Genomic DNA, 22,882 nt, shown 5'->3' on the forward strand with positions numbered 1-22,882 from the left:
CCACATGCTCCCACATGTGCGTGTGCTGTGCTCACAGGCGAGATTTATGCACGCATTGTGAGTGCCAGGGTGTGAGTGCTCTGTGTACACGGGCAAACACTGATAATGGCATAGGCAGACACACACGAACATGCGCACGTGCACACACACACAGACACACACACACACACACACACACAAAATCACCGACCGTCAGGACCCACCCACACAAACACATCAATCCATCAGCACATCGCCAGCCCCGAACTTTACGTTGCCATCCCACTCAGTCTCTCGCAATATCTCTCTCTCCCTCACCCTCTCCATCTCTGCCCCTCCCCCCTCCCCTCTCTCTCCAGTAATATCCAGGCCATGCGGGAGCAGCTTGGCAGCCTGGGGCTGTGCTTTAATTGGGACAGGGTGAGTATGGAGAAACGGGCGCGGTGAGCCTTGCCGCCGTGCCATACTGCCCACCTGTGGAACGCCGCATCCTGTCTGAGTGAAGCCGGCAGCCTCGCCTCATTTTATCACTCCAAATATTGACTTCTAAGCTCTGAGTTAATGTTGCAGGCATTCTTTTGTGAAAGTGGCTGGTTGCCATGTCAACAGCCAGCTGGTATTCCCGGTAATAACAGAAGTCCCTTTCTTCCAGAGCTGACACGTCTCTGACACGCTCCTGTCCAGCTCATATATTCTCATGCTTGCATTGTGAACTGATTGCCCTGATTTCCATGTTATCAATTATGGACAGCCAGTGTTTTAATTTAAAAAAGTATATTTTTTATTTAGTAATCATGATTTCACATCTGTTGACAGGAAGTCACTACTTGTCTGCCTGACTATTACAAATGGACCCAGTACTTATTTGTCAAGCTTTATGAGGCTGGACTGGCCTATCAGAAAGAGGTAAGGGAGGTCCTTCTTGTGATGACTGTACTCAATGGTCAGTCTGTCTGCTTTTCTTTGTTGTTTTAAAAATTAGACTTGGTGTGCTAAGGATATTCTCATCTACATAGATGTTTTGACTGTTTTGCATATTTTACTATTTAAATCGTGGCTTTTAAAAACAAACCATACTCAATAGTGAGAGTTTTAGTAGAGAGGATGCTGTCTAGAGGGGCAGAGCTGTTGTGTACCTTGCAGGGAGCGAGAGGCAGACAGCGAAAGTGAGGTTGTTAGTGCGAATCTCTGTCCTCGGAGACATACCGTGTTATTTACCAACACTTACACCATGGATGAAGTGTTTGACACAGCCTACATAGCAGAACATAAGGGACTATCCAGCAAGTTATTCTTCTGCTATCCTTCCTGCCGATAGTAGAAGCTGAGGGGTGTGTGCACATGTGCATGTGGCTGGGTGGTTGGCGTGCTTGTATAGGCTATGTGTGCAGCTCGCTCTGTGTATGCACTGTGAAATGTGATTCACACCTTGAATCTGAGTCAGAAAATGTGCTCTCTTCTGGTTCCTTCCACCTAAAAGAAGCAGTAAGAAGCATTTTTTGGCTGCTTGACAGCATTCCCTTGATAGGCTGTGTTCCCAGCAACCTCTCTCTGAACACCAAGTCCACATACTGTAGCCCATCTTAGGTGGACTCTGATCACATATGGTTCCAAAGTCTAAAGGCTTTGTGTGTTGAGGTCACAGAGCTGACCTGCCACCAGGCCTCCCATTGAACACACACAATCAAAACTGATAGTTACCTGAGAGAGACCTAAAAGAAAAGTCACACTGCTGAGGGGATCCTCTTCTAGGAGCTGGCAGGATCCACAGCAAACCTGGAGAGTGTATTATAGCATGATCAAAACCTAAGGAGAGAACTGAGTTAATTAAAGGCTAGCTGATAAATGCATACACATATAATAATGATCTGTGGCCATGGTAGCAAGAACAAAATGTTATGTACATAACTGTGCTGTTTTGAATATTCTTTATTGTGACAATTGTATTACCACTGTTGGTACTTGCACCTAAGAATAGTATGCTCTGTACACATTAGGTGGGTGGGTGGGGGGGGGGGGTGTTCTAGGAGACATTAGGCAGGGGGAGAGAGAGTTCTTCAGCTTAGCAGGAGCTGTACGGTGGAAGGTCTTTGCAGCTTTGCAGGCTCTAGACCAAGGTTTCTGTTAGCCTTACTTGTATTTTTATGACTACTTGAGATTGGTGAAGGATGTCAGTGGAAGTAATAGATTAATAGACTACCTATCATTCTTTTAAAACTCACTTGTGATTTGATGTGTGCCCTTTCACCTTTTTACTAATTATAAATAAACTCACTGGACCTTCTTTAGGAATCTCTTGCAACCTTCTTTGGGAAGACCTTCCCTTCATGCCTGCTTATATCCACACATCACCTTGTTTGTGGGTTTGTTTGTGTGTGTATGTTTTGGCACGTGTGTGCGCTCTTTAGGCACTGGTGAACTGGGACCCGGTAGACCAGACAGTCCTGGCAGATGAGCAGGTGGATGAGAATGGTTGCTCGTGGAGGTCTGGAGCTCATGTGGAGCAGAAGCTCCTCAGGCAGTGGTTCATCAAGACCACCAACTATGCTAAGGTGAGTCCCTGCATGCTGCTGCCACCACCTGAACATATGGCTTCCTGTGATTGGCTGGGACCATAAACACTTTGCTACTACACTGTAGTGTTTCCAGGGACCCTGCATTTTACCAACTTCCAGTCTAACCAGGTTCCGAAATGTATGTCAAATTGTGAAGCCCTTCAAATTATTTGAAGGGCCCCCCCTTTATTTTTTCTTGTCTAGAATTTTGTCATTTTACTGCTCCGCTACTAAGCTGAGGTAGAATTAATAAAGCTGTTGCAGAGTTTCTACATTTGGCACATACAGCCCAAGTGACAGGACACCTTGGGTATTCAAAAAGCACATAAAGCTGTAAAGACTAAGGTATCTTTATTTGCTGAAGTTGAATTAGGAAGTTGTAGCTCTTCATTATGTTAAGCCTGGAGCTGGAGCCCCAAATTGGAACCTTGTGTGATGTCCCTCAATATCCAAGGAATCAGGATCATATGGCTTAATTCACTGTGCTGGTCCTGTGCCGAAGTTTAAGTAAGGAAATGGATTTCTATTTAATATTATAAATGACACTATGACACTAAATGAAGTGGATCCCCTGGGGATCATTATAGCTACAGTTTTAAATGCAGTTATTTCCTTTTCTTAAAAAGTACACTCGTGTCATCTAATTTTATCTCTGATGTGTGTCAGAACCAAGGTATGACTTTCAGGACTGAAGTATGAGCTTGAGCTCGGTCAAACAACTTTGCCTGCCTTTCAGTAGGTCTTTCAAGATCCTATGAATTCTGAAAGTCATACTCTGCCCCTTTTCCTGGGACTGGTACTTTATGGCCTTTTCGCGTTTAGTTATGAGAGACTCCAAGAGCAACTGGATGGTGTTTACCTTCATGAGGCCTGAGACTGATGGCCAAAGTGGTCTTTTTGTACCAATGGTGAATGGTGTGGCTGTCAGCCCAGCTGACTAGTCTTGTTTGGTGATATGCACTGTGGCTGGTGATATGCACTATGGTGACATACAAGTTGAGATTTTTAAGAAGTGAGTAGCAGGTCCATCACAGCTCCATGTAATTCTTTCTGAGAGCCTTCACTGAGGTGGAGAGCATAACTTGTGCGGTGACATGAGCATGAGAACATGTGGACTTTAAGAAACTGTCAATTGTGAACAAAATTCATTCTTCAATATTTAGAAATGTGTAATTCACACTTCATTAAAATCACACTATTTACTTTCATACTGTTAAACAATATTATCAATTAGTATATTATTAACAAACATTAATATTCAAATACTATTTGAAGTACTAATTCAAATTCTAAATTCTTTCTTTCACACTTTCCTAGGGTGGACATAAATCCTACTGTTTTGGAAAAGCAGCACTCTGTCCCACTCTATATTACTTCAGTCACTAAATACTGTGCTCATTACTACAGACAGAAGAGCTGCGATTGGTGTGTCTTTAACTCTTGTGTTCGTTAGTTGTCTCAGAAGAGAACAGAACAGGTCCTGCTCAGGCTGATTGGTGAACACCAGTGCGACTTTTAAAATACCAATCAAGTGTAGGCACCAGTAGGCTACACTTGTTCCCGTAATCACAGGCTGTGCAGTGGCTCCCCTCAGGGCAGCCCTCTGGCACTGCACTGCAGCTGGCTTTATGACGGCTCATCCACTCAACCCCCAACCTCTCCACCGTGTCCAGCTGAGATGACTCCCATCTCTGGTTGATTTGCCTGGGGCTTCCTGATTGCAGGTGGTGGGGCTATGGCAGGATGGCCCCTTTGATTAGAGTCGCATATCACACACACATTTGAAAATTGGATTCCACAGAACTCAGCCAAGACCTGTTCTCTGAGTAGCACTTCACAGGGCTTTTCACGGGGAGACATTTATCAGAGGGTGTTTTTCTTCAACTGTTGTGCTGGGATTCCCAGTCTGCCCAGTGTGGTATTAGTTTCTGTGTGTGTAGTCTGACACAGGACTCCTGATCACTGGGTGGGAGGGCAATTCAAATATACCTCAAAATGGCTAGAATGCATGTGTATGGGTGTTTTCTCTGTTCTCTTGCTTCCAGATGTTTGAAATGATAATGTGTTCATGTGTTTCACAGAGCCTCTCAATTTCACACATGTAGAGCTGTGTGTGTGTGTGTGTGTGTGTGTGTGTGTGTGTGTGTGTGTGTGTGTGTGTGTGTGTGTGTGTGTGTGTGTGTGTGCGTGCGTGCGTGCGCGTGCGTGCGTGTGCGTGCGTGCGTGTGCGTGCGTGCGTGTGTGTGTGTGCGTGTGTGTGTGTGTGTGTGCGTGTGCGTCTGTGTGTGTGCAGGAGGAGGGAGAGAGTAGGGAAGTATCATTACTCACCTAATGGGCTAGACTGAGCACTCATTATTGAAGCGCTCTAATTGGAAAGTGCATGTGTGTCAGTGGGTGTATGAATGTCTGTGCATGTCTTTACTACGGATGATGAAGTGTTTTTTTAAAAAAAGCTCAGTGGCCCTGCTGCAGTACTGGGCTCTGCTGCTAGGCCTATGTATGTCCAGGCAGAAGGTGGACATCCTGACCTGTATTTGCTCTCCTGCTCTCTACGTCGCTGGTAGTTTTGTGCTCCAGGAGCTGTGAATGTGCCTGCCACTTTGTCCCTGAGGTTGTCTTCTGCAGGCTCTGGCTGTGTTCTTCTTCTCATAGATCATTTCTTTAATGATTTAATCATAGTCTCTCACTCCCTCTCTCTCTCTCTCTCACACACACACACACACTCAATCACGACGACTACACACTTTTTATGCATTATGTATTCAGACCTTCTCCCAGCTGGCAAATCCAGATATATATATATATATAAATTTTTTTTTTTTTTTTTTTTTTCTAGTTCTATTCAGTGTATATATACAGTAGATATGGGCCTTGTGTGTTGCCATGGAGACTCTTTACACAGACTGGGAGAGGTGCTGGGTTTGCTCTCTGTGAGAGAGCATAGCTATTTCAGCGGGAAGTAAGAGTGAGTAGGCTTTCGTGCCCTGACCCCGAGAGCGTCGAGGGCCAACTGCTTTGCATGTGCCGCTGTACAGAACGTGGCATGGTGTCTAGGCACTCGACTTGACCCAGGTGCGGCTCTGAGCAGCCTGCCGAGGGAGGAGTGCTATTAGGAGAGTTATGTAACAATTCTCCTTAAGAGAACCCTGTTGCAGATCAACAGCTAATATTAGCGCTAAGCTGTGATTAGAGTTCTTCTGGCTAGGGCCGAGTGTGAACAGTGGGAAATATTCACTGGTGAAGTCTGTTCTGATTCTGAGCTATTTTGAGGCAGGCTGCCTTGTGGTATCCCCAGGGTAAACAGCAGAACTGATAAGCGAAACCACAGCCTTTTTCTGCGCTTAACCTGAGTCTCCTACCTGGTCTCGGCAAGCAGTTCTGTCTCCAGTAATGAGTGTGCGGCAAGGCCCGGAGGGGCCTGTGGGGCCTTGCAATTATTCAGTGTCTGCCTTCCCAAGGGAGTGGAGCTCCTCCAGGGCCATACCACTGATGCAGAGTGACAGAGAGGAGAGAGAGATGAAAAACACGCGGTGTTCCTGGCTCTGATCCTCTCCTCCTCCGGCCCTGAGCCCAGCTGAGTCTGGTGGCCCCTGCCCTCATTACTATGCATAGCTTCCTCATTCACTCAGCCCGCCAAACGCTTCTCCTGCACAGGCCATCTTCTCTGTTTTGTCTTTCTTTTGCCTGGGTCAGAGGCACGTTGCATGTGCGCATGAATATAACAGATTGCGTGTGTGTGGTTTGCGTGAGTTTCACTATGACTTCAGTGACTGGATTGCTTTTGTGTCTGTAAATTTGGTGCACTTTGTATAGTCCACTGGGTGATGAGATCACAGTCAGCGCAATAGTAAGCTCTGAGATAAAACTGCAGCTTATAGACATCATCCAAGATGACACAGAGCTAAAGGACCCCACCCTGAACCTTTGAACCAAGTTAACCGAGCTTGGAGAAATCTGTTCTGCTTTGAACACTCTGTAGCCATTAGACTGTTTTATCTGCATGGGTATCAGCGTGGCCTGTCTCGCAGGCTCTCCTGGACTCCTTGGCAGATCTCCCGGAGTGGTATGGTGTGAAGGGGATGCAGGCCAACTGGATTGGCGAATGCTCAGGCTGCTACTTCCACCATATGCTAAAGGTATGCCCCTTCTTCGTCCTGCATGCTCTGCTGCAAGAACACACACTGCTTTGCTTCTTTTCACTTCAATTCCCTTCTTCAGCAGAGCGGTATTTGGCGGTATTACATTTTGTCTTTTATTGCACTTCAGCTCTGGCCCCGTCTTCAGTCAGCTGCTTGTTACAGGAGGAAATGTGTTCATTTAGCAGTGACCTTGCTTATTAAATCTTTAATTTCATTTCCAGAGAGGGCGAGGACAGTACGGAGGAGGGATAAGTACGATACTGCTGAAAGCAAGGCTAGCGCTCATTTTGACTAAATGGGCAGGATTGTCATAGACCCTTTCAAATAGCATCTGTATTCAAGATTTTTTGTATATATATGTATATACACTAACTGTAGTACTCAAAAGTTTTTGCTTTGAAATTCAAGCAAAACTGTTATATGAAACATGCTAAACATGCTAGATTCTAATCTTTTTTCAGTGCTGATGTCTTATTCTTTTTTCCAGTCATTTGTTCTTACACTCTTTTCCTTTCTCTCTTATTTGCTCTCATTCTCTCTCTCACGTTTTTCTCTCACTCACTCTAATTCTCACTCACACTTTTTCTCTTTTTTCTCTCTCTCTCTCTCTGCCTCCCTCTCTCTCAGTTGGAGGGGAGAGAGACAGGTGAGATACTGCCTGCCTACACCTCTTCTCCTGAAGCGGTGTTTGGAGCAGCATTCATCTCCATCCTGCCTTCTCATCACCTTCTCCATGGCTCCAGTCCTGTGGGACCTACCCTGCACAGAGCCCTTCAACCTGGGAAAGGTGAGTGCATGCGCACGCATGCACACACACACACACACACACACACACACACACACACACAGACACATACACATACAAGAATGAGGTATATGAATGATTGAATGTTTTTGCATGTTAATGTGAACAAATACAAAAAGTAAGGGTTTTTTTTGTTGGTTTTTTTTTGGGTTTTTTTGTAGCACTCAACAGTGAGTGCGTGAGGTATATGCAGCCCTTCTAATGCTATCTCTGTAGAAAGGTGCCTCAGTCTGTTCACACCTGCATATGTTCTGATTAGGAGTCCCATGCGGTACTCCTTTTTCTGTGGAGAGGCTTCAGTTAATGAGGTATCAGGAGAGGACACAAGTTAACACTCCACTCTTAGTTCTCATTCGCTGACCTGCACCCCGCAGACTCCCTCACTGAGGTCACAGCCCTCAACATGTTCACCGGCCAGGAGATTCCAGTGGTCATTTCTGCTAAGGCAGAGTTTCAGGGACACCTGGATAGTGTGATTGGTGAGTGTTTTCGTGTGTCCAAGACTTCACTTTAGAGATGGAGATTACTTTTATTTCAAGTTATCCAATCTCGCTGCACTAAACCATTAAAAGAACACACAATAAGAATGATAATTAAGAACATTAGTAAAAAAACAAACAACAAAATAAGGATAAACAGTAGAACAAAAGATAAAAGAAACACTTGAATGTGTGTGTGTGGATGTGTGTGTGCGTTTGGATGTGTTTGCATGTGTGTGAGTGTGGAGTGTTATCCTTGTTATCGGTATTTGTGTTCTCACAGCACAGAGGCAAACATGTCACGGGTTTCTCATTACACCATTTCCCAGCATGCCCGGCTTTGTTTCAACTGGATCTCTTGCTCGTCTCCCTCGAGAACTGTTTGCACAGCTCCTGTGTGCCTGAATCACTTTAATCATGTAGTTTTTGTGTAAAGCTGTGTGTGTATGTGCGTGCGTATGTGCATGTGTATGTGCGTGTGTGCACACGCACATGCGTGTGCACCCGCATGTGTGTGTATGTGTGTGCGCGTGTGTGTGTCTTTGTGTCTGTGTGATGCAGGCATCCCTGACAGCAGTGAAGAGGACGCATGTGTGGCCAAGGCTCTGGGTGTGAGCTGGAACCCAGTGCTGAAGGCTGAGGAAAACGGCGCTCACACTCTAATCAACTCTTCTGAAGTACACACTGCTCACATACACCATGTCCCAAGAGAGGCATCTTCCCACTCACATATCGACACATACAAACACAGCCACTCCTCCTTGTTGTCCTGAGGTCCATGTGCACTCAGTCACAGTCACACACACCATCACAACCTTTCATACACCCACTCAAAAGAAGGTCACAGGTGCAGTTGTTGCCCATGCTATAGGACATAGTATTTGGCAAAAAGGTGCTTCACAAAGTTTCATATTTTTTTTATTGCCTGGGAATGATTTTGTAGAAGGTTTCATATGGAGCAGACAGGCAGGATTTGGCCTTTCCTGACTGGAGACAGTTGTGAGATTATCTTTATGAATGCTTTAAGTACCCTAAACTATCCTATCCGCCATAGACAGGAGTCTGGTGCTATCAGCCATCAGCAGAGAGCTTTGCAGTGCTCAGTCCAAAGAATTCAGTTCTACACATTAGTAATCTACAGTACGTCTGCTCTGTAGTTCACAGGTCAGAAGCGAGAAGAGGCCTTCAGTTCCATTACTCAAAAAGCCAGAGAAAAGAATCTTGGTGGTTACCTCACCAGTTCAAAGCTGAGGGACTGGTTGATCTCGAGACAACGGTACTGGGGTACGCCCATTCCCATAGTGCACTGCAAGTCGTGTGGCCCTGTGGCGGTTCCTGTGGAGGACTTGCCAGTCATGCTGCCCAAAGTGCCCTCCCTGAGTGGAAGGAGGGCATCACCCCTGCAAGCTGCCCACGAGTGGAAGGACTGCCCATGTCCCAGGTAAAGCTCTACTCCCATGGCTCACTGTAAACATGCCCTCACATCTAGCATTTTTTTTTCTTTTCTGTCATCTTTGTGGTTGATTAAGACTTTTGAAGTTGAGTTTTGGACAGCTGCTGGCCTTTTGGCACCTTGGACCAAGAAAGTGAAAGGACAGGGGTGTCCCACACAACCTTGCCACTTTTTCTCCCTCTACATCTCCGTGTACATCCTTCTTGTTTTTAGTCTCTTTCATGTGCATGTATGAAGATTTCTGCTAGTGTGCTTGGCCTCAGACCAAGGTCAACCACAGCCACCACTAAGCCACAGTTCAGAAGGCTGTGTGGTGATATGAATGGAGATTGGGTTAATAGACCACGAAACATACTTATGCAATATGTGTTGGATCTGCAACTTGCTGGGATATACTAGAATTGCTTTTTAAAATAACTGTTTGAGACCCTAAAGAGATGAAAACCAGTCTATGGGGGCTTAGCCTACCTCTACTTCAGACAGAATATGCACTAAAGATTCACTAATCACGCTTAAGATGTTCTCTCACGGTTTTTCTTTTTAGCCATTTTCTCTTTATGGCATTCAACATCTTCTGACCAAACATTAAAAAGAGAACATGGCAAAATGTCCTGTCTGTTCTGAGAGAGTGAGAGAAAAAGAGCGTGAGAGAGAGAGGAGAGCTTTCTGACTCATCTTAGACACATCCCACACCACCCTCCCAAGTGCTACTCAGCTTTAAATTGAACCAGTGCATGTCTTTTAGAAACTGTTCATTTTGAAACAAGTCCTTGTTTGACACTACTGTGTCATTAAACTAAGACACTTTTTAAAAAGTTTCTGCTATTGAAGTCCCTTGATTCCTGTAATGATGACCAGCCTGGAATGTCTCTTATCTGGTCAGGGTATGATGGTGACAGTTTGAGGAAAATCACTTTGGTGTTCAAACTCATCCTCTCACATACGATAAGGCGAGCGTTGGAGCAAATAGATGTTGGATGAAAGATTGAGTGAGAGATGGGCCTTATCAGCCAAGTCCTTGAAAGTGGCTAAAACAAAGCTGGAAGTCATTTCGTGAGCAGCGATATTGTCTGTTCTCAATGTTAGCAGTCAGAGAACAAAATGAAAGCTAGAGACCATTCTTCGTAGAATTCCCAGTGCTGCCATGTCCATTGGGAAATTGGTGGCATGTCCATGACACTGAGCAGGTTTCTGAATGACTACCATCAAATCTTTGAGTTAAAGCCATGACTTACAGATATCAGCATTTATAGTCAAGCAGGCAAGCAGTCAGCCTTGTTGAGGTCATTGTACATGTGCTCAGCAGTCTAGGAGCAACTCATCACTTCAGATTGCCATAATGACTTTGAAAATGATTCAAGCAAACCCGACGGAGCCAAATCTGGCTCACTTCAGAGAAGTACCATTCTCTCCGAGTGCCAGCAGTGTGGGCAGACATTACACATACACACACAAATGTTTAAGCCTCCTCTACAGTAGTAATGTTATCTCTCATCTGCTCGCTGGACATATAACAGGCTTAATCATGGCCAGGTACCAACAGAGTACTTCAACGTCTGATCTGTATGCAGTGAATCTGCTGAGCTCAGACATGAATTGGAGACCACTTCCACATTCAGAGGAGCTTAATGAGAAAGAATGGCTTGGAGATGCCAAAATCCACCCTTGTTACATCAAGAATATGACCCCCCCACACCCCCCACAGATTCTCCATCCTCTGTGTGATGCATCAGCCACTGCAGTGAACCACTTCATTATGGCTTGTATTGGGGATTTTCATCCTCTTAAATGGCACCTAGCTTTCAAAGAATTAACCTGCTACACCTTAGGCTAGTTGCTAGGCAACACAGGCGCTAGGTTTGTCTTGTGAGTGGTGGAGCGGGTAGAAGCTTGTGTGAGCACAAGGGGCACCGAGCTGATTGCCGGCACTGGGCTTGCCTCTCCACCCCCTGGGGGGGTCTGGCTCCGGGCTCGAGTCTGCCCTTTAAGCTGCACATGCGACAATAACGGCCAAAACCCCTTGGTCGTATACTTTTGTGTGTGCGGGGAGGTGTCATTAAATTGCTAGAGGGACTTCTGTCGATGATGATCAGCTGTCTAAATTCCAAAAGGCTTGTTGCTGAGAAAGTGAAGCAGACACAGATGCTTATGAGGTCTGTCTGTATGTGTGAGTGCATGTGTGTGTGACTCTTTAGCACTCTTTATCTCAAGCTGTGCCAATGTTTGGTTTGGGTGAAAGAGGCAGACCGTGACACTCCAGTTTAAACACACAGGCATGTACACACAGTAGGGGGAGTGTGAGGGGACGGTGGGAGCGTGGAGGCAGAGGGAGCTGCTGTTACTAGCGGCAGAACATCTCCAACCCACGCACAGGGCCAGCAACCCAGCAGCCCACGCACACAGCCAGCATGGCAGAGCAGGACCAGCCCAGTGAGACCTGCTATAGGAACCCAGGCTGCTGGCATTTCATATGTTGCAGCTACTTACAGGTCTCCCTGATTACACATTATGCATTTTTTTTATTCATGGTCTTTAATATGACTGCAGTGTAAACCATCAGGGACACTTGCTTTGACAGAGCGTATTTAATAATATATTTAATCAGGTGGAGGGACCGAGTGAAAAGACCGTGAAGCTGGTTTAACACGAATCGCTTTGGTGATGCAGTGTCCTCCCTGGGAAAGGCGGCAGTGGAAGCTGCATGTCTCTCGGACCAGTGGGAGGGTGGGAGTGCTCCTCGGGACACTGCTCTTGTCCCAGATTCCTTGCTTTTTCTTCGGTTGTGAGATATCGTGTTGCTTCCTGATGTGCTGATAGATCTTTTAGTGGTTGATATTTTGGACATGTTCAGTTGAGAGTCTTGTTTCTCTAGTTTGTCTCTATTAAAGTCCTGCCTTCTCACTTTCCATTTCCTTGTCAGGTGCAAAGGTCCTGCTCAGAGAGAGACAGACACCATGGACACGTTTGTGGATTCAGCTTGGTACTATTTCAGATACACAGACCCGCACAACCAGCTGAGGTAATGTGGATAGTCTGTGAGTTCTTTATCAAATCCATTTTTCCTCACTTCCTTCCTCTCCTGCCTAGATGGAATGCATCTGCATTTGTGAGGTTTATAAGAGAGAAGCAGAACACCTGAGAGACTGCTAGTCCATCTGTCGAGGGCAGTTTGGGTAAAGAGCAGATATTAAAATCATTGATATCGTTATTGTTTTGTTCCTGTAATTTCCTGTATCCAAGCACTCACTAGGCATACAGTCTACCACCCACATTCTCTCTCTCCCCCCCCCCCCCCTCATTTGCTCTTTCTATCTCACTCCTTCTCCCTCTCTCTGTACCCCCCAGCCCATGATGCACACACATACACAATGTTCTGGCAGTGGAGATTATAATCTGTCAGCAGGCACCTCATAGTGAAGCAGAGATCTTGACAAAAGAGATTAATTTGCCAACAGCAGGGCTTCTCCCCCAGCCGTGACCTGAGAACACAGGCACAAGCATGCTGCTATGCCCAGCATGGGCAGCGTATCTTGCAGTGGGAAGAGCAATTATGCTGTTTGCGGTGAGCGGCTGGTACAGGGCCCCGAGGCTCAGCATTGAGGCTCAGCGTTAAGGCCGGTTAGAGCTGCAGTGTCACTGTCTCAGCGTCCAGGCACAGACAGGCTGCAGGGGGCCGGGCCAGGGTAACCGTACAGCGCTCCTGAGGAAACAGCAACACTCCCCGTGTAGATATGTGAACACACATGTCTGCTTATCCCAACATATCAACTAGGAAACATTGTGGTTATTACCAGATCATCTTAAAATCATTGGGTTGCTGGTTGCTTAAATGCCCATAATGATGGATATTTATTTGAGGCAATTTAATGTCCACCAGCAACAGTATGAGCAGATAAACATGAAAACTTTGAACGTCTCCATCTACCTGATATTTTCAGGTCAATGGATTTCAATACGAACTCTTTCAAAGAGTGGAGAGGCACACCTATAGTGCATGCAGCACACAACTACTAACCCAGCATTAGCCCGCTGTCTGAATGCCATGTAAAAATATGCCTGTGCAATGGTGCCCCCTAGTGGCAGTTACTATCTGCACTAAGAGCACTGTAACTCTGTGCCGTGCCTCAGACAGGCTGACCCTGCCCTCTGCCCTGCAGGCCTTTCCAGCGTTCTCTGGCTGACCACTGGATGCCTGTGGATGTTTATATAGGCGGGAAAGAGCATGCAGTCATGCATCTTTATTATGCCCGCTTCCTCAGCCACTTCTGCAAGGACCAGGGCTTGGTCTCAAACAGGTGCACCACACACACTCGCACTCATGCACACACTCACCCTCTTGTCATGTGACATTATATGATTGGCTGACCATAAGATAAAATCAACTTTAACTCCTAGTAATAATAACTCTTAATAGTAGAAGTAATAACTCTTAGTAATATTGTGTGAAACCTAGAAGTGTGTGCTTTCTTTCTTAGTTTCTGTATTCACTCAGTCTTTCCTCCTGAAGGGAGCCCTTCAAGAAGCTGCTGGTGCAGGGCCTCATAAAGGGCCAGACCTTCAGAGTAGCTGAAGGTGGACAACATCTGAGGAGAGACGAGGTTGATTTCACAGGTGTGTGTGAGAGAATGTGAGCGTGAGTTTTTCGGAGTTGTTAGCATTACATCTCCTACAGTTCCAAGTGTGTAAGCTTAGGCAGTTACGCCCTGTCTGTTGCTGTGGTGGAAAAAAGATTATGCTTCCCACTGCCACTCAACAGCAGTCAGCTTAGTCATAGAAACCACAAGACAAATGCTCTAGAAATCTATCTTTCCATCTCTTTTTCTGTCTGTCTGTTTCTCCCTCCCTCTCTCTTATGAGTATTGGACATTACATGGTTTTATTGTTACCAGGCAACCAGGTAAACAGGGAATTTATGGCTAGACTGTGTATTATGGGTATCAAAGGGAATCTTTTTTTTTTATTGGTTCTGTGTCATGGAGCAAAGAGACGACTTGATTGTGTATGTGTGTGTTTGTATGCATGGTTAAGTCAATAGTTTCCACATTTATTGGATTCTTGGACTGTCCCATTTTTGAAGAAGCGTGTCAGAACAGACTAGATGGCCCTTTCACGCACCCAGCACTCCTTTCCCTGCAGCTCACCATCCTGTCTCTCCTTCCCACATGCTCCCCCTCTCTCAGGCCCCGAGCCCGTCCAGCGGGGCACTGGCAGGCAGGTAAAGGTGACCTGGGAGAAGATGAGCAAGTCCAAACACAACGGCCTGGACCCTCGCGAGGTGGTGCAGCAGTACGGCACCGACACCATGCGCCTCTACGTCCTCTACGCAGCCCCGCCAGAGCAGGACATCCTGTGGGATGTGAAGAGTGAGCGCTCAGAGCAGTTTGCCTGCCTTTAGTTTCATATTTAATGGGTAAAAACAGGAGATGGACTATGGTGGCAGGTTCTGAACTAGTGTTAAAGAGCAAGTTTTCTCCTGCATATTGACAGAACACCACTCCTGAAGTAACTTATACATGGTTGCAGGTCTGTGTAAATTTAAGATAAAAAGCCTTTATTAAGAAATTTACAGCATTATGTATTTCTGAAACTAGGAGAGACTGTACATACTTAATAGCTGTACACTCTCTACAGTCCTTTATTTGCAATTCACATAGCTAGCAAAGATCATGTGTCCTCAAAGCAAGGCATGTTGCATTGATCATGTATCTGCTCAAGCAGACTGTGTGTTATGGGTTTGTGTTTGTGTGTGTGTGTGTGTGCGCGCGGATGTGTGCAGCGGATGCAATCCCTGGCGTGCTCCGCTGGCAAGCTCGTCTGTGGGGGCTGGTCACTAAGTTAAGAGAGGCTCGTCAGGGTGGCGAGACACCCAACCCCTTGACCCTCAATAAGAAAGAGAGCTCGGAGGCCCGGAGGATCTGGGAATACACGAATAAGGCCATTGCACAGGTTTGTGGCTCCTGATTGCAGTAGTAACTATGGCCATGATGAACTTGGCTGTGTCATAAAATAGCCTAAAGCACCCTTTGACCAGATGGTGTCGCCATTGTGAGGACCCCAGATCAGTGTTCTATTTTTTATTTCATGCTTTTGTTTTTCCAGAATTGAGAGCTTTTGTTATTGTTGGGTTTTTTTTTGTTTTTGTGTGTGTGTGTGTGTTTGTGTGTGTGTATTTGGGGGGTTGAGTGGGGGCTTCACAACTTGCCATTACACTAATGCTCTGTTATTAACCATTAGAACACTAAAGACATTCTTTGCTGGCATATTTCATACTTTCAGTACCAGGTGTAGTCCCATTCTCTCCCAGTGTCTCTCCCCAGTGTCCCACTTTATTCTTGGTCTATGATCAGTAACCTGAGCATTCTGTTGCCTCCGGGAACAACAGAGAGAAGTGATGTTAAATCGAGTAGCCAATGTTTTAGTGCACTATAAATATCCCCTTCCTGCATCTGGTACCCAAGGGTGTGATTGATTCGGCCAGGGGCCCGGGCTAGTTGAGGGCCTTCTGCCTTGCGGTGGCTCCACCCCGCAACCACAAAGCCACAGTAGCTCTTTGATCCTCAGCCTGGAAAAGCCTTTGTCATAAGCCATGGCCTTTCTCCCAGAGGCCCTCTGTGGGCACCTGTGGAACCCTCTGGCAGCAACCCGCCTTAGAGCAGGCACCCGTCTGCATTCAGATCATGGCAAACCCTACTTCTACTCCTCCGCCTGAATATGAAAATGGAGCCCTCACATTCTGCTTTCTTCTCAGCTGGATTAAAGGAGGAATGTTCACATTCTTTGATCCCTTTCATTAGCAGAAATGTTGCTAGAAGGGGAGCATAACCAAAGCATAGAGGAATTACATGTGCCAGGCCATCGAGTAGCGCATACTCCATTTAATCTTTTTTTTTTTTTTTTTTTTTTTTTTAACAAAATGTCAGCTATAACCTTTTTTGTACACATCCTGTGTCTTATACAAGCACCTTAAGTGTCCATCAGTCTCTCCAGGCATTTAATGCAAAAGTTGGAGGCATAAGAGAAGAAATGGAGTAAGTGAGAAGAGTGCATCATGAGAGAGACTAATGATGTACAGATCCAACTGAATAGTACTTATCTGGAGTGTTTGGTCATCAGGTAACCAGTCATTTCACAGAGGACTTCCTGTTGAATGCGGCGATCTCACAGCTGATGGGTCTGACCAACACACTCTCAGTGAGTCAACAGCGCATACACCGCCTCTGTATACAGCACTGAACCCATACTAAACCCATATCAGTAACTAATTCATTCACATAGCATTTACCTGGCATTAAGCTGTATTTGTTAGGAATACACTGTTGCCAGTGCTAACGCTGTAACAATTGTGTTTAACAACATCAGAATAATGCAGATTAACAATTTTTTTTATTTTATTGGTTTTACACAAGAATGATCACAAGTGGACAAATAAGTGCAAATATATAATCTGTGCCCTTAGCCACTATGCTTTGGACTGTGGCATATATTTGAAATAAATATGAACATTAATATATGCAATTAAACAGGAATAGTTGCATTTATTATAGGTATTGATAAAGAATATTGGCTTTATTTGATCTTGCATATACCTTGTGGATAATTTAGCATTATTTGACATGCAGGTCTTCAGTTGGATTTCTCCAGCTCTGTAGCAATTTCTATAGCTGTGCAGCCGTATTCTGCATGTCAGTGCCACACAGTGCAAATGCTTCATTAGCTGATCACCTGAGCCCCTCATTCTGATCTCTGTTCCTGCATGGATGTTTGCCACGGGATGCAGCAAGCCTCACCTCGTGTGGTCCTGCACAGTGTGGCGTTTGAACAGGCCCTCGCCACTCTCTGCCTCTTAACTGCCCCCATGGCTCCTCACCTGGCCTCCGAGCTCTGGGCAGGTACGTGGGACTCCACATCTAGTATTTGGGATGTCATTGGAAAGGGACAGATATCAACAAATATCTGGAGATTTTGGACAGTACCCAACTGTAATTGTCAAAAACGTTTAAGCAGTATCTCGCTACACCTTCTGCATTTGACTGATGCTCTTATCCAGAGCAACTTAGACATTTATGAGGATGATAGTACATGTGCTCCCTAGTAGTTGAACCCATGACTTTGGTGTTACTAGCACCATGCTCTTCATGCTCTACCAGCTACAATCTGCAAAAGACTGTGAATAATACCCATCACTATGCAGGAATACCCAGTGTATACCTGTAGTTTGGATTTTAATTGAAGGTTTTGGATGGGCACCACAGGGAGGAGTAGTGGATTCTTTTTTTTTTTCAGGCCATGTGGCAGCCCATCTAGTCCAGAAATATACACAAACACAGGCGTGCACACCCCCCCCCCAACACGCTGCTGATGTAATAACACAAGTCATGTGAATCTGAGAACATGTATCTATCTAAAGAGATAGTAAGAATTCAAATGCAGTGCTCTAGATTTCCAGAGAAACAGGACAGAGGTCTTTCATCAATTGTGCCTTAGCATGCTTCCAGTTCCTATTAGTGGACTCACCACGGCTGAACAGTAACAAAGAAAAGGGGGTTGGCAGTCAGGCATAGCACCATTTAAAAGTGAAAATGTGTTGGTCAAGAGTTAAGAGTTGTAGAAAACACCGGAAGAAACAGAGGAAGCAACTGTCCAGCACTTAATCACATCCAGCTATTGTCAAATGCACACACTATTCAAATGTGCTGTGTGGACAGAAGACCTGAGCACCTCTCTCTCTGCCCAGGCACGTCCTCAAGCTGATAACCACAGTCAACAGACAGGAAGTGTGTGTGAAGGGATGTGCATGTGTGTGTTTGCACATGTTAAAGCTGGGCTAGGCAAAGCATGAACACGAGGAACATAGTGTGAGCCGCACCTTTGCTTGACATCCCCCCCCCCCCACCCCCAACATGGTCACACGCAAGAATACAAGCACAAAGGCCTGCCGGAAATGAACATCCTTCCTGAAGGCATGTGGGGGTCACACAGAGGATTCTAATTTTACTAAGTCCCTGGGGAAATGTTCTTGCCTGAGGACATATGGGTGTTTTTATTGTAATTCAAATCACAGGCAGCATCCATACAGGCCTGTGAAATGTCAGTTTAAACCAGAGGTCCAGTCTTACCCACAAAAGGGACACTGTGCCTAAAGGTTTTGCTCCATCCAAGATGGAGCACACATCATACAACTAAAGACAGACCAGTTGATTAAATAGGTGAAATCAGGTGTGCTCTTTGTTTTGTAATGAAAACCTGCAGCCCTTTGGGGATAGCACTGACCAATCCCCATTTAAAAGATTCGGTTCGATAGTGCTATCAATACCTTCTCTCTCTCTTTCTCTCTCTCTCTCTCTCTCTCTCTCTCTCTCTCTCTCTCTCTCTCTCTCTCTCTCTCTCTCAGGGCTATCTCAGGTTCAGAGCCCTCTCACTGCTTCCTTCTCGAGGAGTGGTGATGTGCTCCAGCAACCTTGGCCCAGCGTGGATCCGGAGTACCTCCAAACCCCAGACACACTGGAGGTGTCTGTACGGGTGAGACGCTCTAACAGCTTATATTATGGCACAACCCTACATCTGCAGTGCCTGGGATGCCAGTGCACTGTGCCCTGCACTGTTAGTCATAGGCAAATGGTTTAAGATTACAGCACACCATGTTGTTTTACAGATCCTTTCTTCTCTGTGCTGTAGTGTAATATATGTGTGTTAAGGAGCAGTGACAGGAGTCATCCCCAGGCTGCTCACTCGGAATGATGTGCTGTCACCAATGCCCCTCTTCATCAGCACTCCTCTCTAGCATCTCTTTGCATGAGGTCTGGAGCACAAATATGGGAAATCCACTAGATTGGCTGCTGGAATGCAGGAAGTGAATGTGTCTCCTCCTAACAAGACTGTCTCTTCTTATAGCATGTGTGTAATTAATCCTTCTGATGAAGGGGTTTTGGTTTAATGTGACTGGTGAACAGCAATTAGAGGCTGTTTTGAATGCTCTGGGAGGCAGATGAGTGAATTCCTCTACCCAAGAGTGTGTGTGTGTGTGTGTGTGTGTGTGTGTGTGTGTGTGTGTGTGTGTGTGTGTGTGTGTGTGTGTGTGTGTGTGTGTGTGTGTGTGTGTGTGTGTGTGTGTGTGTGTGTGTGTGTACGTGCATGTGAATGGATAGCCTGGATGTCTGCCTGGCCAGTGAAATCTATCTGTAGAGGCTGGGTCAATGAGTCAGCTGCACAGAGATCAAAGTCATCCTTGGAGACTGTAAAAGGAATCAGAGATATGCTTACCCATGACCTTTTAACCTTTCCTTAATTTACATCCTTCACCAGGTTGCTCTTTAAAGGAGGGGAGACGGCATTACATACAGCTGGTACAAATAAGTAAATCAATCGGTCGACCTGTAATTCCAGATAAGATTAATGGGTTCTGAAATGTAGCAACCAAGTGTGTACCCAAATTGGACCAATCCACACAGTGGAATATTATACATGTAGGCATTATTGCAGGACTCTCTCACACACACACACACACACACACACACATTCTCTAACAAAACTCCAAACCTAAGGATCAGTTTCAAAGCTAGACTGTAACCAGTTACATATTTCTTTTTCTAAATTTTGTGGTGCCCCCTTGAGCAGTTTGGATGTTGTATTAGCACACACAAAAGACATAAGGAGAGCAGAGCATGAGAGACAGCACCTGCCTTCCATCAACTGTGTTTCTCCCTGCTCCACTAAGCATGGGATCGCCCTCTTGCTCTCTCGCTCTCTGTCAGAGAGCCCCCACTGCGAGTCTAAGTGAAGTGTGTATCCAGGGATTGGCCTTATAAAAGGCTTGGTCTCTCCTGTGGTTTCTAATGCATGGCACCATGCAGCTGAGGTGCCCTCCACCCGTGGTCTCTGCCACGCTGGTACCTACAGGGAGGGATGAGTTGCCATCCTGGGCTGCGGTATATGCTGTGGTATTCTGGGAATCTACTGCCTAGTAGCAGAGGTTAAAGAATTCCAACACCCATAATGACAGGGTGGAGCTTGTGTGACTAAATCTAACATGTACTTATATGTACACACACAAGGCAGTTTTTATCAAAATTCAAGTAGTTGCACACAACCATGTTTACACACAAATGATCTTGGCAGATGTAGAGGCACGAAACGCACTGGCAGAACATGGGCCCATTCGTTTACACACAAGAGCTTCGATTGAGAATGTTTTTGTTTGAAGGACTGGAGACTTGTGTTTACCTGGAAGATGAAGTAAAAAGAGCTCCTTATCGGTGGGCCAAAACATAAATGTAATTGTTTCTGATACGGTTAGAATTGTAGGCTTTAGTGCTGCTGGTTTTGACCATTTTTGCCTTGCTGGGCTTTTCTGCTCAATAATAATTGTATATCCTGCTTTATTTTAATGATTAATCTAAGATTTCTCTTTTTCCTCTTCAGATTAACAACAAGGCATACGGGACTGTTACCGTGCCACGGCAGGTGGCTCAGGACTCTGAGAAGGTGCGTGAGCTGGTGCTGGACAGTCCTTTGGGTGCCCGCCTTCTCGCTGACCGCATCATTAAGAAAGCCATCCTCTCCCCAAGGACTGCCCTCATCAACTTCCTGGTGGAAGACACGGGGCACGGTTCTGGTGCTTCAGTGGTCAAATGAACTGTCAGTCAAAAGCTACAACTGAGAAGCTGTGGCTTTCAAAATGAAGAGCAGAAATGAAACAGATCGTGCACACACTGACTTTACTGACTTACATATTTTACATTGTTTTCCATTTGTCCGATGATGTATTTAAACTGAAAGTGAAATTGGCTTTTTAGTATCTTGCTAAATGACAGGGAGTCTTTGAGAAGTGATGACAAATATTAAACTCCAAGCTGGACTTTGCTCTTTGTCTCTCCTTCTCTGTTGTCATTTCTAACAATAACCCATTGGGCTTAGGCAGTCATGTTCCAGGCTGTTTCTGCACGCCCAGCCTGATGCACTGCCACTGCCCCACAGGCTAGCGGTCCTCCCACCATCCCCTGCCCTGCTTTAAAGAGGTGCACAGTCTGTTCTACTCACACACGGCAGGTACATTCCCGCTGGCACTTGGAACTAAATGCAGAGCCTTGCAGCAATCACCAGCCTGTAGGTGACTCATTCTGTCCTGGTTGGATTGTTCTGTTTAGTTCTGTATGTTCTGTTTAGTGGATACAGGCTGTAAATTGTCCTTTTCCACATGTTTTCAAAGGCACAGAAGTAATGATACCTATGAGAATACCCACTGGGCTGAAAGCGAAAACTATACCGATTCAGTGTTGCTCATATACTGTGTCCCAGAATGCTATCTGGAGAACACTGTTGAAAACAGCATTGTCAAGGTCCATTTAACTTTCAAAGCATCTCGATTCAAGTGTCAAATTATTCAGAACTGATATTGAAATTTCAAGCTGTTTTTCCACATCGGAGGCAAATGGTCTGCTCTTACACAAGAGGTATTTGAATAGAATGTACTGATTGCTTTGGCTTTTGAATCAGCTGAGTTCCTGTTTGTGAGCTTTGGAAAAGTCTATCAGCAGTTCCTTTTTAGGGCTGGCAGCAGAGAGAGCTCAGTCATCACACTGCAGCACCTGTGCAGTTCACCAGCCCTCTCTCCCTGGCCCAGCCCTGGCCAGGGGGCCAGCAGGCACCAGTGGGAACGAGCATCATGCTGAAGCCATGCCTGACGAATTGCTTGACTTCATTAATAGTGTTGTAGGGTCATTCACTTAGCTCTTGGCCAGGAAAAAGAAAAACAAAAGCTGAGTAAAGACATAAAGCCCTGCTTTCAACTTAGCAGAGGAGTTGAACCTCCTGGGTATTGAAGTCCCAAGAGGACTCCAAAATTTAACAGTGGGTCTATTGTTTGAGAATGTTTCTTAACAAAGCCAGGCATCATTCTCTGACTTCACATAACTTACTCAGACCATCAGATCGCCAGGCTCTGAAATCTCTCCCTTCCCCCACTGTGTCATGGAAGCATTATAGTGACTCACTGAGTTATACTGCTGAATAATAGCAATAAAAGTGTAACCCGTTTACATTCCTCATATGTGCTGACTCTTGTCTGTGAATATGTTCTCGCAAAACCCAGTAATCTGACACAGCCAGTAGCAGATATTCTTTTAGTGCTGCTTATTATATCCTGTCCTTAGACTGTAATGTATTTGTGTGTTGTCATCTCTATTTCCATAGAGGAAGTGTTTTCTTTCCCTTTTTCGCCTTTTGCTGTTAAAATTTGCTGAATCTCAAGGTCCTATTTTTATGTATGTTAATCTAGTATTCAAGGTGGAGTACTGTTTCTGCATCAGTTTTTTGTTTTTGACATACTTCATGAGCAATATCGATATGTACTGAGCTGATCTGATACTAGAACAGAACTCCAGTATAAGTCCAGTATCAGTATTGACATATATGTCAATGAAATGATCTTCCTCTGAGTTGAATTCTTAAACAGCTGGCCTTTTGACTTGTCAATG

The 22,882-nt window shown here is 45.4% G+C and overlaps 1 protein-coding gene across 7 annotated transcripts in view; it reads left to right on the plus strand.

Moving 5' to 3' along the window:
- lars2 (leucyl-tRNA synthetase 2, mitochondrial) overlaps positions 1-21,269 on the plus strand; it is a 37,769-nt gene extending 16,500 nt beyond the window's left edge. For 4 of the 7 annotated variants that reach the window (XM_027002105.3, XM_027002086.3, XM_027002076.3 and 1 more), the window contains exons 5-21: positions 339-399; positions 796-885; positions 2,388-2,531; positions 6,563-6,670; positions 7,301-7,460; positions 7,853-7,957; positions 8,519-8,634; positions 9,115-9,398; positions 12,331-12,429; positions 13,568-13,705; positions 13,918-14,021; positions 14,591-14,773; positions 15,187-15,356; positions 16,524-16,601; positions 17,188-17,299; positions 18,802-18,929; positions 20,829-21,269. In XM_027002105.3, coding sequence (XP_026857906.2) covers positions 339-399; positions 796-885; positions 2,388-2,531; positions 6,563-6,670; positions 7,301-7,460; positions 7,853-7,957; positions 8,519-8,634; positions 9,115-9,398; positions 12,331-12,429; positions 13,568-13,705; positions 13,918-14,021; positions 14,591-14,773; positions 15,187-15,356; positions 16,524-16,601; positions 17,188-17,299; positions 18,802-18,929; positions 20,829-21,041 — 2,293 coding nt within the window. In that variant the 3' untranslated portion in view covers positions 21,042-21,269. The remainder of the gene's footprint in view (positions 1-338; positions 400-795; positions 886-2,387; positions 2,532-6,562; positions 6,671-7,300; positions 7,461-7,852; positions 7,958-8,518; positions 8,635-9,114; positions 9,399-12,330; positions 12,430-13,567; positions 13,706-13,917; positions 14,022-14,590; positions 14,774-15,186; positions 15,357-16,523; positions 16,602-17,187; positions 17,300-18,801; positions 18,930-20,828) is intronic. The other 3 variants (XM_081696086.1, XM_081696087.1, XM_081696088.1) reach the window with 3 other exon arrangements.
- The last annotated feature ends 1,613 nt before the right edge of the window (positions 21,270-22,882 follow it).

This window comes from Electrophorus electricus, chromosome 14 (genome assembly GCF_041902795.1).
Source record: "Electrophorus electricus isolate QZ-2024a chromosome 14, ASM4190279v1, whole genome shotgun sequence".
In the NCBI taxonomy this organism is placed as follows: domain Eukaryota; kingdom Metazoa; phylum Chordata; class Actinopteri; order Gymnotiformes; family Gymnotidae; genus Electrophorus; species Electrophorus electricus.